Below are 14,873 nucleotides of genomic sequence, written 5' to 3' on the forward strand. Positions count from 1 at the left end.
GAAAAGCTTATGATTTAAGCGATCATATAATATAACCTAAAATATCGTTTATATATTGATACATGATCATTCAAATCTTAATACACGATTGTTTGAATCTACTTTTTTTATCTATTTGAGATAGACAGCGGTCTATCTCTATCTATCTAAGATAGACGATTGATCGTTTAGATAATTGATACGTGATCTTGTACCAAAATTGTTTAGACTATTTGAGATAGATAATGATATATCTCTGTATATTTGGTATAGACAACTGATCGTTTAGATTTTGGTACACGATCATATTGTGAAAAAAGGAAAGAAAAAAGATGAGAGATGACAAAGAAGGAAGAATTCTGGAAGATGAAATGAAGAAGTCGTGAACGAGAATAAATGAAATTACGAAGAAGAAGAAGTAATAATATAAAGTTATCGGAGGGCTTTATGAGTTTTTTTTATTGTACGGGATGTAAACATTTTCACGTTTTGTTCTATATATGTAAATTAACCATAAATATAACAGAACACCAAAATATTTACGATCCATATAAGTTTAATTTTCATAAATGTAAAAAAACATCAAAATATTTATGACCCATGTAACAAAAACGAAAAGTCTATGAAGTCGGTAAAATCTTTTCATAAATTCCAGATTTGCCCTTGACATTTCGGACTATTCGTCACTACTCTTTCTTCTTCTTCTTTGCGATTTATTCATCTTCTCTTCTAGATTTCTTCAGCTCCTCTTCTAGATTTTCTTTCTTCTATTTTTATTCATCTTCTTTTTCTTTATTTCTTCATCTTATCTTTCTTTCTTTCGGTTCCTCTTCTAAATATCATTCTGATATGATCTAAATGATCGCTTACTTAGTCAACTCGATCAACACGATCGTTTACATTTAGAGCCATTTTCCCATCGTTTAAAAAGAACTACACAATCGTATGGATATAATCTAAACACGATTGTTTACCATAGTCAACATGATTGTTTAGATTTGGAGTTATTTTTCCATTCTCAAATAAAAAACTACACGATCGTGTGGATATGATCTAAATGATCGTTTACCATAGTCAACACGATCGTTTAGTGTGGTTAACATGATCATTTAGATTTGAAATATTTTTCTCATCGTTAAAAAAAACTACACGATTGTATTGATACTACCTACACGACCATGTATCATTTCCTATACGATCGCATATTATGATCGTTTAGAAGAAGAATTACACGCACGTGTGTGGTCAATTAATCACATGTTGACTTGGACATTTTTTATATTTTTCATTGTGGGTCGGTTGACTTTTTCCGTCTCCAAATTGTTCTATATAATGTAAATATTTTTCTGGTTTGTTATATAATCTTTAATTTGTTTTTAAATAAAGTGATTTGATTTGGTTTTAATACAATTTTATGTTTTGAAACTGAATTGAACCTCATGAATTCGGTTTCGATTCGATTTGCTAAATGGTTCAGTTTTTACGTTATTTTTTTTAACACCCCTAACTATAGAATATAACAATATGTAAAGTTAAAAAATTTTAGGAAACCATATGTTAAATATATTTCTTTTTTCTTAAAAAAGTTTTAAATACGGCTAAATTTAATGTAAAAATACTAATAGCATACAAATACGGAGGCCCCGTTTGTTTATGAGGTTTTTGCATTAAATTTCAGATAGACATTTAATATTTCCATTTATTTCACATAATTTTATTTTTGGGTCTTTTCAAAAATATAAAAAAACGGTAAAATATTTATGTTCTATAGAAAAATTCAAAAAACGGAAAAAACCTACAGTCCTACTGTGTAAAATACAAAAAAAATTATCCTGTCAATCACGCCGTTAACAGCGCCCATAATATATTTGTGATCATTTAGATATGACTACAATTTATACATCTGGAATATTTAAAAAATGGCTAATTTTATGAACTTTATTATACGAAGTATAAATAGTTTGGTCTTTTGTTCCATATAGGTAAGTTTACGTTATTATTATGGTTAAATGGAAGAAACTATGTATTGATTATTGAAGATGAATATTGAATAATCAACAAAATTGACATGTATTGTAATGCGAAGTAAAATGAGTAAAATAAAATAATAAGAAAAAAAGAATGAGAATTGAAGTTAATTAAAGGTAGCGTGTTCCACGACCTAAATATTTAAAATGATTCCAGATTTCGTATATTATTATATATATATATTTTGTGAAAAACGAAGCACCTTATAAAACTAATTTCTTCCCATACTCTAATCCCAATTAATTTTAATTAAAATCAAACAACACCCACCCTACCTTTATTCAATTCCTTAATAATATGTACTCTCCAGATTTAAATTTACTTTAATTAAAGTTTTTTCAAATATTAATTTACACAAAAATGTTTACTACATTAACAAAATATTAAAACCTTTTTTTCCCATAAATTTCAGATTTTCTCCTTATTGTTTTTTAATATTGTTCTCACTTCACTTCTTTTTCTTCTTCCCTTTTCATATTATTAATTTTTTCCGTATCATTGTTTCTCCTTCTTCGTATTCTTACATCTTTTTGTTTGTGATTTCTTCATTTCCTCTTTCATAATTTCTTCCTTCTTATTCATCTCTCATCTATGTTGGTACACGATCTAAACGATTGTTTACCAATATCTAAATAATTAGTTGTCTATCCCAATTAGATAGAGATAGATCACTATTACTAATAGATCATTTAGATTGGGTACAAAATTGTTTCAATTCGGTACAAGGGTACAAGATCGTTTAGACTCAGTACAAGGGTACAAGATCGTGTAGTAAGATCGTTTAGATTTTGTACAAGATCATTTAGACGAGGTACAAGATCGTTTAGGCTGGATACAATGATACAAGATCGTTTAGACTGGATACAAGAGTACAAGATCATGTACCAAGATTGTTTAGATTTGATACAATATCGTTTATACTAGATATAAGGGTACAAGATTATTTAGACTGAGTATAAGGATATAAGATTATTTAGACTAGATACAAAATCATTTTTAATCGTTTTTTCAGGTAGGTGTGACAATGGGGTATTTTTGTTATTTCACATTTTGGCTTGTGGACTTTTTCTTTTTTCAAAATTGTTTTATATGGTGTTAATATTTTTGTGCTTTGTCATATTTTTTTTAAAAAAAACCCATTTTCACAATCTATTTTTAATCTTGCTTGATTATCAAATCTTTCAATTAAACACACTTAAAATATGAGTTACTCGAATACCACCCCTCATAAATAGAAAGAGGAATTGTAAAAAATGACAAATTTGACAATATTTACAACATCGAGCAAAATTTCATATATGATAATCTTCTATCAGTCATATTGATAGACAATAGTAGAAATATATCTGTATCTATCATTGATAGAATCCAAAATTTTGATATATGTTGTAAATATTTTAGTTTATTTTAATATATTTAAAAATATCCCAAATAGAAAGGGACAACCAATTTTTCTTTTTTATAAACTTCTAGTATGAAGTTTAAATTTATGCAATTATTAGTTTGGAGTTTAAATTGATACAACTTTCATCCAAATTCTAAATTTGAAATTAATATAATTATTAATATTTAGGGTATAAATTTATACAAATTCTATAGTTCGAGGTGCAACTTGATATTTTTCCTTAAATTTATCTTTTAACTAAACAAATCCTATTAGGCAAACATGCACTATTTTCTAATCTCATTAGAAAATTATAAAGATATAAACTAAAATTTCAAACCGTTTAAAATTAAACTAAAATAATTTTTATTAAGCATGCCATCCTACTTAATTCTTAATTTAATTATCCAATATAACAAGGAGTTTTTTTTTTTAAATATAACAAAAACGACAAAAGGGATGAACCAAAGATTACATGTGTAACAAAGTATGAGGCCTTAGAATTTCTTGTAATGCCCTTTGGCTTAACCAACGCCCCCACAACCTTTTGGACCTTAATGAATCAGGTATTTCACAAGTATCTAGATTAGTTTGTGGTTGTCTACCTCAATGACATTGTGGTTTTTAGTTCTAGCCTTGAAGAATACCAGGTCCATCTACGATTAGTCTTTTACAAGCTCTGGCAAAATCAATTGTATGTCAAGAAAGAGAAATACACTTTTGCTCATCAGCATATTAATTTTCTGGGTCACGTCATCAAATGCAGAATGATTTGAATGAACGAAGACAAGCTGCAAGCCATTAAGGAGTGGAGAGCCCCCACTTCTATGATAGAACTACGTTCCTTCTTTGAATTGACTAATTACAATTGGCGGTTCATTGAAGAATTCTCAAGAAAGGCTGCACCATTGATCGAGTTGTTGAAGAAAGGGACGACATGGAAATGTTCAGTCGAATGTCAAACTGCATTTGACGATTGAAAGGTGGACAAGTCGAAGTCGTTTGTAGTTGAGATCGACGCTTCAAACTTTACCCATGGGGGCATCCTTACCCAAGAGGGTTGTCTAATAACTTACGAGAGTCATAAGCTTAATAATGTTGAGTAGTTATATTTGGTTATTTTCTAGGATTAAAATGTTTTTTCAAGTATTTTATATTTAATACACGATATTGAACAACCAAATAAAAGTTTGAAAAGAATAGATATTTTATATTTGATACACGATCTTGAACTAAATAACAGTTTAGGAAAAAAAATGACGATGGAAAGAAAAAGAAGAAAAATGGTAGATGAAGAGGAGAAGAAAGACAATAAAAGGAAAGAACAAACCTAGAATATTTTAAAAGTTGCTAATTTCAAACCTAGAATATTTTAAAAGTTGCTAATTTCATGAGTTTTGTTATATGGACATTAAATATTTGGTTAAATCTATGAAAATTTCTGAATCTATAAATATTTTTGATATTATTATATTTAACTGAATATTTTGTAAACTAACCATATTTGTTTAAATTTATGGTAGTTCTGCCCCCATGACTTGGGGACAATCCATAGTTGGACCGGGAATTTCAGCACAAACGTAATGAGCCCTTGGATGCGAAAAATGTCCTTATGGCATTAGCGGGAAGTATCTAACATACGTTTTCGAGGGACAGGTTAAAAATCAATGGCGCAGGAGAGAGGAGGTCACAACAAAAACTCATCTAGAAAAGGGAACGAACTTCCTTACAATCAAACAAGCAATCATATTTAAGTAAGCATTACAGGCCAAGAGGTCGGCATTATGATTAGTTAGAACTAAAAGATGGCGGTCATGATAATTTTAAACCCAAGTAAGGGATGTTAGAAACTGAGAGAGGGCAACACTGGGAGAACAAGACGAAGGGACAATCTTTCGCAATTTTAAACGAATAATGGTGAGGACTACTCAACTATTTCGCAAAGCTCGTAAAACCTTCCAGGATCTCAGACTCCTCCAGATCTTGCAATCCGAGATAGCCCACGAGCTTTCTTCAACCCCATGTCAGGTCCTCTTTAGTTTCCTCGCTTCGATTCCACCATTAAATCCCCTTCTTAATCAATCCCCCTCTCCATCATCTCCATCTCTGATTTCCCATTTCTTCTTTTCCCATTTATCATTCGCAGAACTATGAGAACAATGGTAGTTCCAGCCATTTCACTGTGGAACATGACTCGCTCAAGTCCCAAGACGTGGTGTTGCGGCGAAAAATGGATTCCGGCGAGGAGGTTGTGATTTCTGCTCTATTGGGTCCTCTCAGATTTGGATATGATGGGGCTTTTCCGAGGGAAATTTTGATGAAGATTTGTGTGAGTAAGCCTGGAGTTAGCTCTCTTTTGCAGTTTGATTGTGGGGTTTCAGAGGACGGTCATGGTGGGTCTCCTTTCAAACTCTACAATGCCTATTATCTTCGATCTTCTGATTGTTTGGGACCTTCTGTTTATAGAGGCCCTTCGTTCAGGTACTACTATTTGGCAACCCAATAGTCGCAAAAGTTAACATTGAGCTTAGCCATTTGTGTTTGATTGTATCTTTGAGAAGCTAGAAATCCACGAGTTCTCTATGTTTACTGATTTCAAACTGTAACCGTGACCTGACCAGATTGTTGGCTTCAGGACCCTTGCTCCCAATTCAATCATATATGAAGCCTCCTAACAGTCATTGTTCCTTTAGGACAATTTTTTAGGAATTAACTAAATAATATTTATGATTTACAAGAACCTTTTTTTCCTCATTGTCTTCAAGTGTCCATAATTACCTGTAGCCGTATAATGGGAGGATCTATTAACTTCTCATCTTCTTCCTCTTTTACATTCCTTTATTGGATAGCTATTTCTTATCTAACAGTGTTCAAGAAATAATCAATTGGGTCTGTATATTTTACAAAATTCAGTTTGATACTCTATGATTTGGTAAACGTCAAAAATTGGCCCTAAACCATTATACTCACCCTTCTTCACTTATTTTTTTACTCAGCCTAAACTCTAATATTAAGCTACATATAAGCCGTCCGGAAACAAATAACTCATTACCACATAAATAGATGATATTCCACATTGGTAGAACTTAAAGGTAGGAATGGTTTGTGTGGTATAACGAAACCATAGAGACCAAATTTTAAACCTAACTATGGGGTCCTAATTACAATTAAGCACGTACCACAGGGGCCAGATTGAAACTTCAAAATTATTGAATTGAAATTAGTAATTTAACCAAAGATATATTATGCTATGCATCATGGTCTAGTGGAGTTGGTCACCTCCCGCTCCCATGGGAAGGAAAATGTATATATTTTTCCTCCATATGATGATTGTATCCTTTATCAAAACGTTGGTTCCTTCCTTTTCTGCAAGTTGGAAGATTGAGGACAAAGACAAATCCTAATCCCTTAGTACTTACTTACCTAGAATGAAACAAAAATATTAATCTATCTTGACAAATGAGAACCCTATGTTTTACTAACATTTGTCCAGTGAAATTAGTCATAGTGGGCGTGAATTGGCTTGGATGGTCACAATATAGCTGCTTCATTCTTTTTTTTTCTTTTTCTTTTTTTTTTCTGAAAAGGATACAAGGCTTACGATTATTAATATTGAAAAATGGAGAGACAAAGCTCAAAGTACATGAGGGTTATACAAAGAGGGGGATAGCTGCTTCATTCTTTTTCTTACTGAATGCGAGTTAATTTTTCGATACTAACAATTGCTAATTTTTCATTTTCTCAAACTTTGTAACTGTTAGGCGAGTTAATTTTTCGCATTAAACTTATAATTTCATAAAATCAAACCGTAATTTGAATAAGAGGTGAAAGTATGACTTCTAGTTGGTTAGTAAATTTATGTTTTGATGAAATCTGGCTTGATATGAGCATTTTTGTGGCTGGACTGCACTATTTAGTAGGTATCCATTCTTCTAATCATGTTTTTCTAGACAAGTTTATCATTTTTTTGTTGAGTGTTCTTAAGTTCGTATTCATGGTTGGATTTGGCTGTTTCTGTTGCATGATTTTGAATGTTTTGTTTGTTTATTAGTTCACGAGCAGTTTTTTAATTCAGTTTCGAGAATGTATTAGTTTCGCCACTCGTTTAGAGTTATTTTTTAAAGGTTAAAACTCACTAAGCCAAGTACGAGGAAAGTTGATTCTTTCCAAACTTCAATAGCGCTGTCATCAATATTATTTAGTTCTGAATAGACAAAACATAGACTTGTATGAATTATCTCAGCTTCCTTAATGCGTAATTGACCAATTTGACTTTAGTTTTCTGGTTGATAGCTGAAAACTTGTTCGTGAATGGCTTATTTTTGCTTCTTGTAGTTTGCTAAGCATCACGATTCATGATTAGTATGTCATTCTCCTATCTTTTCAGCTTGGTTTTGGCATTCATTTTAAGCTTTACCTGTTTTTCAAGCTTCCTTCTCTAAGATACTTAAAACTTTTGTATCCATGGCAGCTCGTTAGATCCTCGGTTACAAGACGCGCTCAAAGAATACCTAATCAGTAGAGGTGTTGAAGAAAGCCTGACCAACTTCCTTCTCATTCACCTGCATAAAAAAGAGCAAGGTCAGTATCTGAATTGGTTAAAAAATGTGGAATATTCAATCGCAAAAAGAGAATCGAATGAACTTTAGCAACTTCACATCAGACCCTGGGTGCCTGATTTTCATATGGGAAGAGGAGGCATGACTTTAAGTGCAGGTTTGGAACATTTATATTGATTGCTAAATAAGAGCTTTCTTTCATTCTGCTTGCATTCTGTGTTTGTGCAAGTGTATCCTTTTTGTTGCGCATGAAAATGTTTCAGCCAGATTTACTTGTCAACAAAACAAAATTGTGGTACTCTACTCATTCAGTCTGAGCCTTGGTTCTATGTTGACGTCGAAAAAATGTCGAGAATTTAATCGAAATATTGAAATAACTTTTTATGAATTTCTTGAGTCGTTTTCTTGGTTTTATTCAAATTGATATTTTTTATTGACATTTTTTTAATACTCAATTGATGTTCATATGTTATATTAAAATATCCGCCATCTTTTAAAATGGTTATTATTCGGAAAGGGAGGAAAAGGTTGGAATGAGGATGCCATTTGACTTCATTTATTCTATTGCACTCTTTTACCAAATTAGAAATTTTGATTAGGAAATTAGATCATGGAGAAGCTATGTTTTTTGAGGAGATGAAATGTAACAAGGGTGAACGAAAATTTGAAAGTTGTTGGAATGCATGAGAAATTGAGAGTGAAACGGAAATGAGATTGTGGAGTGTGAAAAATGTAGAAAAGAGAGTTGTGTTGAAAATTGTAGGAATAGAATGAGCTATCAAGTCCAAAATGTGCAATCTAAGCATCGAGTTTTGGATTTCAGTAGAATATAACCTTATTTTAGGAAAAATTGTCGTTTTTATTTTGAAGAGGTTTAAAACTTACCTCACTTGCTAAAATCGACTTTAAGATGAGGAATCTACCACTAAATGTACAATTTTGTCTCTCAATTGAATTCAAAGCATCTCGTCTTGGTTAGGGTTTCTTTGAGAATTTACTATTTTTACCCAAAAAAGAAGTTATTTTCCATTCAAAACTAACCTCATCTTTCTGTTATACATTTTTTTAACTTCTCTTTAACACTCTTTTAGACTTTTGAAGGGATCATTTTTACTTCTTATTTAGAGTTATTTTTTTTATTAAATTTAATGTATTTGCTAACGTTTCTTGACAAAATATGAATAAAATATAATTTGGGAAGCAATCAAAGTGAAAATGAGTAAATTTTGAGCTAAAATGAAGAAATAAGGTGAACTTACGAAACTGCCTCTAAAAGGACAATGTGTCTTAAATATGAAATCATCTAACTTACCCAACTTACCTATCTTAAGCTAGAAACTTCAGTTTTTAGTTTCTCATTTTGTTTTAATATAAAATTTTATACTTAAGGTCCCAACTTCAGAAGAATAATCCGTTTTCAGTGTCTCAAGTTGAAAGGAACAATTTCTTTCCTTTTTGTGAGTTCTAAAAGGCAAAAGTAAAGACACAGAGTATGTTGGGATATAACTTTTGTCTTTGTATTGTAAGCCTAGTTAAAGGAGATGTCACGCCGCGCTCCAAAAGTCCTTTATACGACTAAGAGGAGACGTGACTGTCAAGACATTCAACACGAATCTCTTAGCAAGAGAGCACACGGAATGCTTGGTAAGTAATAAACACAACACCAACTCAATGCGAGATAAGAACTTATTTTAAATAACCATACTTCATTGATATTTGATAAATAGTACATTTAACACAAGTACAAGTTCCTTTAACTGAAAACATATATAATCTCAAAACAATAATTTGACTCTCCTTCCTTAGCTTCTACATGCTGCGAGAGTTAATAGTAGCCACTATCAAGATGATGTTGACTCGTTTGACAGGCGATCAAGAAGGAAAGTCAAAAGTTGGATGTTCTTTGCTACCTGATGAGATAAAACAAAACATTTGAAAGATTAGACAAAAACGTCTAGTGAGTAGGGTCTTTTACCAACACATTTAATCAGTCAATTTCTGTCATAACGCGTTGCAACTCATTTCACCAAATCATGTGACATAAATAGTTTGTATTTCAATAATAAAACATTGAGTCCAAATCAAATCATCTCAACGCGTTAGGCAATCAACACAATCTAGATTTATTAACAAACATTTAAGCCATATCTCATAAGCATGCATCTCGCATACTGCATTATTTAACTCATATCGCAGAATTGCTCAGCATGTTCAATTACATCTTTGTACCCTTTCCTCAACTTAAGCGTTTACAACCCTTCTATTTGGGTTACAACTATGCAGGGTGATCTCAACGAAACAATATACCATCAATTTTGTAATACCTGTAACCCTAAACCCTAAACCTTAAATCCTAAACCCTATCCTATTTGCTTGCTAGAAAGTTGAGAAGATAAGCTAAGAGTTTTCTCAAAAGTCTCGGGCTAAATCAAGGATCTCGGGATAGCATCCTAGGGCAGATTAAAGTAAAGCAAGTACTCGAAGAGGAATCTCGAGGCAGAGGTACTAAGACTCGATCCTGTTTGGCCGATAGAAACTGTAGAGAAAAGACAAAACCGAGAATCTTAGGTCAGCCTTGAGTAATCACGAGCGAGGTGGAAAACATAGAGCAAATTTTGGAGCTAAGACAAGGGCATCTCGGTGCTGGACTATTGAGTTAAAAGACAGAAATGTTGGAACTTATGTCCTAAAACTCATAGTTTGTAGTTTAAATTATATTTTATTCAATAAAATTGTTATTAAGGACTTATTAGTAAAAATATAATACTATAATCTTGAATTCAATAAACTAATGTCTCGAGGCTATCTAGTGTAAACTTTAACTTTATGTAGAGACATAAATGTGGATCAAGTTCGAGTATATAGCTCAAACGGTCTGAAGTGTATGAATAATGTTGGGTGCCTTATTCTAGGGACACTATAGATTCGACCCGCTTTATAGTTAGTATGAACGATGTGATCTTGAATCGTTCCTATAGAGGCATAGAAGTGAGTGTATCCTACGAGTTTAAATAAGATTAAAATTATGAAATCGTCACTTTTATGTTATAACACCATTGACTTTATAAAATTGACTATTTCGATTATTGATTACCTAGGTATGCAACCTGAGTAACTATGAACTTTTGTTCAAATAGAATTATCCTTAGATTTGCATAGGTGAGGACAGCTCAACAGTGCTGGCTCAATAAGCCTCCCATTTTCAAGGGTAAGACTGGGTGGATGGCTAGGGTCATAGGATACAAGACAAAATTCATTCCTACCCCCTTTAGGGTTAATAGATACGTTGTTCCCTTAAGAACTGAATCCAAGTCTTGAATAAGGGGTCTTACCTTCTCATTGGCTGGGGAGGGATTTGGTTTTATAGGTTGGACCTTAAACCAATTGTTCAACAGTGGATCAATGAGTCTTAAGGAGTAAGATGTAATCTCGGAAGTAAAACGATAACTTGTGAAGGATTAACTTATTGATCATGGTTATATCATATGGACACAAATATATCTATAGTGACTAGTGTGCAACTACGGGACTTTACTAGAAGGACCTAATAGTAAACGAAAGTTGATTAGCTCGGTCTAAAAGAGTTTAAGTAGTTAATCTTGGATCGTTTGAGCCCATGACCTATAAGCCTATTAGGTTCCCCAACTAGCTAATATGTGTTGGATTTTATGTCCTAAAACTCATAGATATTAAATATAATTTGTTGATTATTGTTAATAAAATGTTATTATTATAATTTCAATAAGTGTTATTTGATGAGTCTTAAACAGTATGTAGAGAGATATAAGGATCAATATTCGAGATCAGCTTAAAAGGTTTATAGTATATGGATAAGGCTGGATACCTTATCCTTGTAACACTATGGATACAGCTCACTTTGTATTTGATACAAAAGCAATGATCCAACATATTCTTGTAGGTGACATGCGAGTAAGGTATCCTATGTAATGAGTTTGCATAAGACCAAACTACGAAATAGTAACCACTAGATGTAACTTCGTTAACTAGTTAGGTTTCTATTTCATTAGGATGACCTAAGTAACTTAGTCTTGATCCTGAGTGTATTATGAACTCTTGTTTGCGAGGAATTGTTCTTTGGTTGTACGGGTGAGAGTATGCAAATTTTCGACTCAATATACTTATTATTTTGGGGACATGATCGAGTGGGGAGCTAGAAACATAATCACATAAGATGGAATTCACTCCTTCCCGACTTTAAGGTAAGTAGATGAGTGTTCCTGTAAATGGTGTCTACGGGACTTAAACAAAGAGCTCTACCCTCTCTATAGCATGAGAGAGGTTTTTGTTTGTGGTTGGACCATAAATAGGTTGTTCATCAGAGAAGCGTTGGTATATTTAAGGACCACAAGCAACCTAGGGGTAAAATGATAATTTGACCACCTAGTGTTACAAACACTTGTGAAAGACTAATTTACTATTATTGGTCTATATCCATGGACACATAAATATATCTACAGTGAGAGGAGTTCAGCTGTGAGTCTTTAGTGGAGTGTACACATAGTTAACGAATATTGATTAATGTAGTTAATGAGTTTAGCCAATTGATCTCATATCGTTGTAGGTTCTGATCTATAGATCCATTAGTCCCCTTCCTAGCTCGTAAAGGGTAAAGAGATTATTTATATTGGTTGTAATTTGAAATGTTTAAGTATATTTTGGGAATTAATATAATGTAAAGTGATACATTATAAATACAAACTTTATTATATAAATTTAATTTTGGATATGATTCAAAATTGATTTATTTGAGAATAAAATATTTGAATAAGTTCAACTATTAATTTAATGCGAATTAGATTCATACTAAAACTATAGGTTAAAATTTAATATGTATATGATACACATTAAATCTATAGGTTATGAGAGAAATTTATATTTGAATATGATTCAAATTTGGATTAAATTAAATATAATATATTTAATTTAACAACTAATTAATTGAAGAATTAATTAACAGTTTAATTTAATTTAATTTAGTTAAATTAATTAAATTAAAATTATAAGTTATGTGAGATATTCATTTAAATATGATTTAAATGAGATATTAATTAAATATGATTTAATTAATTAATTAATATTATTAAATTAATAGGGAACTTGGGTGGTTTTTCCAAGTTCCTATATTCTCTCCAACTTTCGTGAAGAAGAGGGAGTTATACATACGGTAGAAAGACAAAGGGCTTCTATGATTTTACATACTCTACTCTGCGTATTCCTCTCAGAAGAAAACTCTCTTGTAAAATTCTCATTCCAATTTTGGTTTCCACGAACCAAAATTTCATTCTCAAATAATAGAAAGGTTTCCAAGTGGTGGTGTCCCCATTTTGGTGATTGGCAGATCTAGAGTCATCAACGAGAGTAAGTATCTCTTCTCTATAATTCTCTGTATTTTTTAAGCATGCTTAGCCATAAGAAAATTAGTTTCTGTAATTGTTTTGCCAATGTACTGGTATTTTTAGGTTCCCTAATTAAATTGAGTAATAGTTCTGTTTAATTATTATGTTGCTAAGGCTCTTATTCATTCAATATGAAATAAACTTAGAATAATATGATGGAATAATTCGAATTGTTCGAATTGGGTAACTAGAAAGAAACCGACAAAGATATATGATATAGTCGTCGGTTATCACTTTGATATAGATATTTATGTTTGATTGTGATTTAAATATTAAAAATATGAATGTAGCTTCATATTCGGAAGCTTGAAAATGATAGAAATGGTTAGAGTTGAAAAAAGTCAAAATGTTGACTTTTAACTTTGAAAAAAACTTTGATTAGATTTATATTCATGTGTTTTTTAATTTCAGAAAAATGAATGCAGATGCATGCTCGAAAAGTCAAAATTAGTCTAGACAGACAAAATAGTAAAAATGCTGGTTTTTAATTTAAAAAGTCAAAGTTTGACTTTTATTTGAATGGTCAAATGACCATATTGCCCTTGGACTAAAGTTATTGGGAAAATCCAATATTTTGTTAGATAATCCCACTACACTTAATGGGATAAGTGACTACATGAGATGTAAATACCTAGCCCACTAAATTCCACTAGTGGTTAGTGGAATGTTAGGTGTCGAGATTTTATGAACAAATTACATGCGTATTGCATGTAATTTTTTTTATAAATTAGCTTCATTTTATTTGTTTTAGGAACTTTTGGTTTTTTTTTTTTTTTTTTTTTTTTTTTTTTTTTTTAATTTTGAGTTACAAATTAAATATAAACTAAATTTCTCTTTCAAATCTCAACTCTAAACTCCACCTCCAATTCTCTATCTCTCTCAATTTTCTTCACCTATCGGGTCCCACAACCCGGTTCTAAGTTCGAAGAATAGCGGATAAACTTTAGTGGTAAGGTTCGTGTTCGGATATATCGAGGAATTTGGAAGCAGCAAAGGCATGTTTTCCTTTAACCCTAATTTCGTTTAATTACGGTAGTTTTGAAGCATGTTAATTACTTAGTTGCAATTAGGGTAAAATAGATCCTATTATTTTCGTTGTAAGTGTCTCATGTTCCTTTATGTGGTATTAGAGCATGCTAATTTTAGTCAATTGCAAATTGTGGGTCTTTTGATTTATTTGATAAATTGTGTGATTGAACTAAAATGAATAAATTATAGTTTTGGCCCTAAATTAAGTATTATTTGTATTAATTATTGTAATTGGCCCATGTTTGTGGTTGTATTAATTTTATTAAGGGTCTGTAATTTTATTAGAGTCGTTAAAGTTGAATTTAGTTTGTATTTGCATTAATCGGGAGAGAGAAAGTTAGAAATTTGATAAAGAAGAAGCACATGCCTAGAAAACTCCTTCAGACCAGAGAGCCAACCGTAAACCCAGTCAGAACCCGATTCTTGACCCAACCAAAGCTACCACACCCTCGCTTGCCTCTCACCTGGCCCGGATGT

General features: G+C 31.7%; 1 protein-coding gene across 2 annotated transcripts; it reads left to right on the forward strand.

Annotated features, from left to right (window-relative positions):
- The first annotated feature begins 5,031 nt into the window (after positions 1-5,031).
- LOC103490527 (uncharacterized) lies at positions 5,032-8,338 on the forward strand. 2 transcript variants are annotated; one of them, XM_008450069.3, is made up of 3 exons: positions 5,032-5,419; positions 5,538-5,784; positions 7,863-8,338. In XM_008450069.3, exons 1-3 carry the CDS (start codon positions 5,306-5,308, stop codon positions 7,868-7,870), a joined length of 369 nt encoding a protein of 122 aa, XP_008448291.2. In that variant the 5' UTR covers positions 5,032-5,305; the 3' UTR covers positions 7,871-8,338. The 2 variants fall into 2 exon arrangements, with proteins under 2 accessions (XP_008448291.2, XP_008448290.2); XM_008450068.3 differs by having other exon boundaries at positions 5,044-5,419; positions 5,538-5,872.
- Positions 8,339-14,873: the final 6,535 nt, after the last annotated feature.

This window comes from Cucumis melo, chromosome 11 (genome assembly GCF_025177605.1).
Source record: "Cucumis melo cultivar AY chromosome 11, USDA_Cmelo_AY_1.0, whole genome shotgun sequence".
NCBI classification, from domain to species: Eukaryota; Viridiplantae; Streptophyta; class Magnoliopsida; order Cucurbitales; family Cucurbitaceae; genus Cucumis; species Cucumis melo.

Excerpts from the sequence above, each read along its gene's own strand:
- LOC103490527 (XM_008450068.3), top strand. The coding sequence starts at position 5,306 with ATGGTGAGGACTACTCAACTATTTCGCAAAGCTCGTAAAACCTTCCAG. Across the intron at positions 5,420-5,537 it reads TTTCTTCAACCCCATGTCAG|AACTATGAGAACAATGGTAG; the intron begins GTCCTCTTTAGT and ends TATCATTCGCAG. Across the intron at positions 5,873-7,862 it reads TATAGAGGCCCTTCGTTCAG|CTCGTTAGATCCTCGGTTAC; the intron begins GTACTACTATTT and ends TATCCATGGCAG.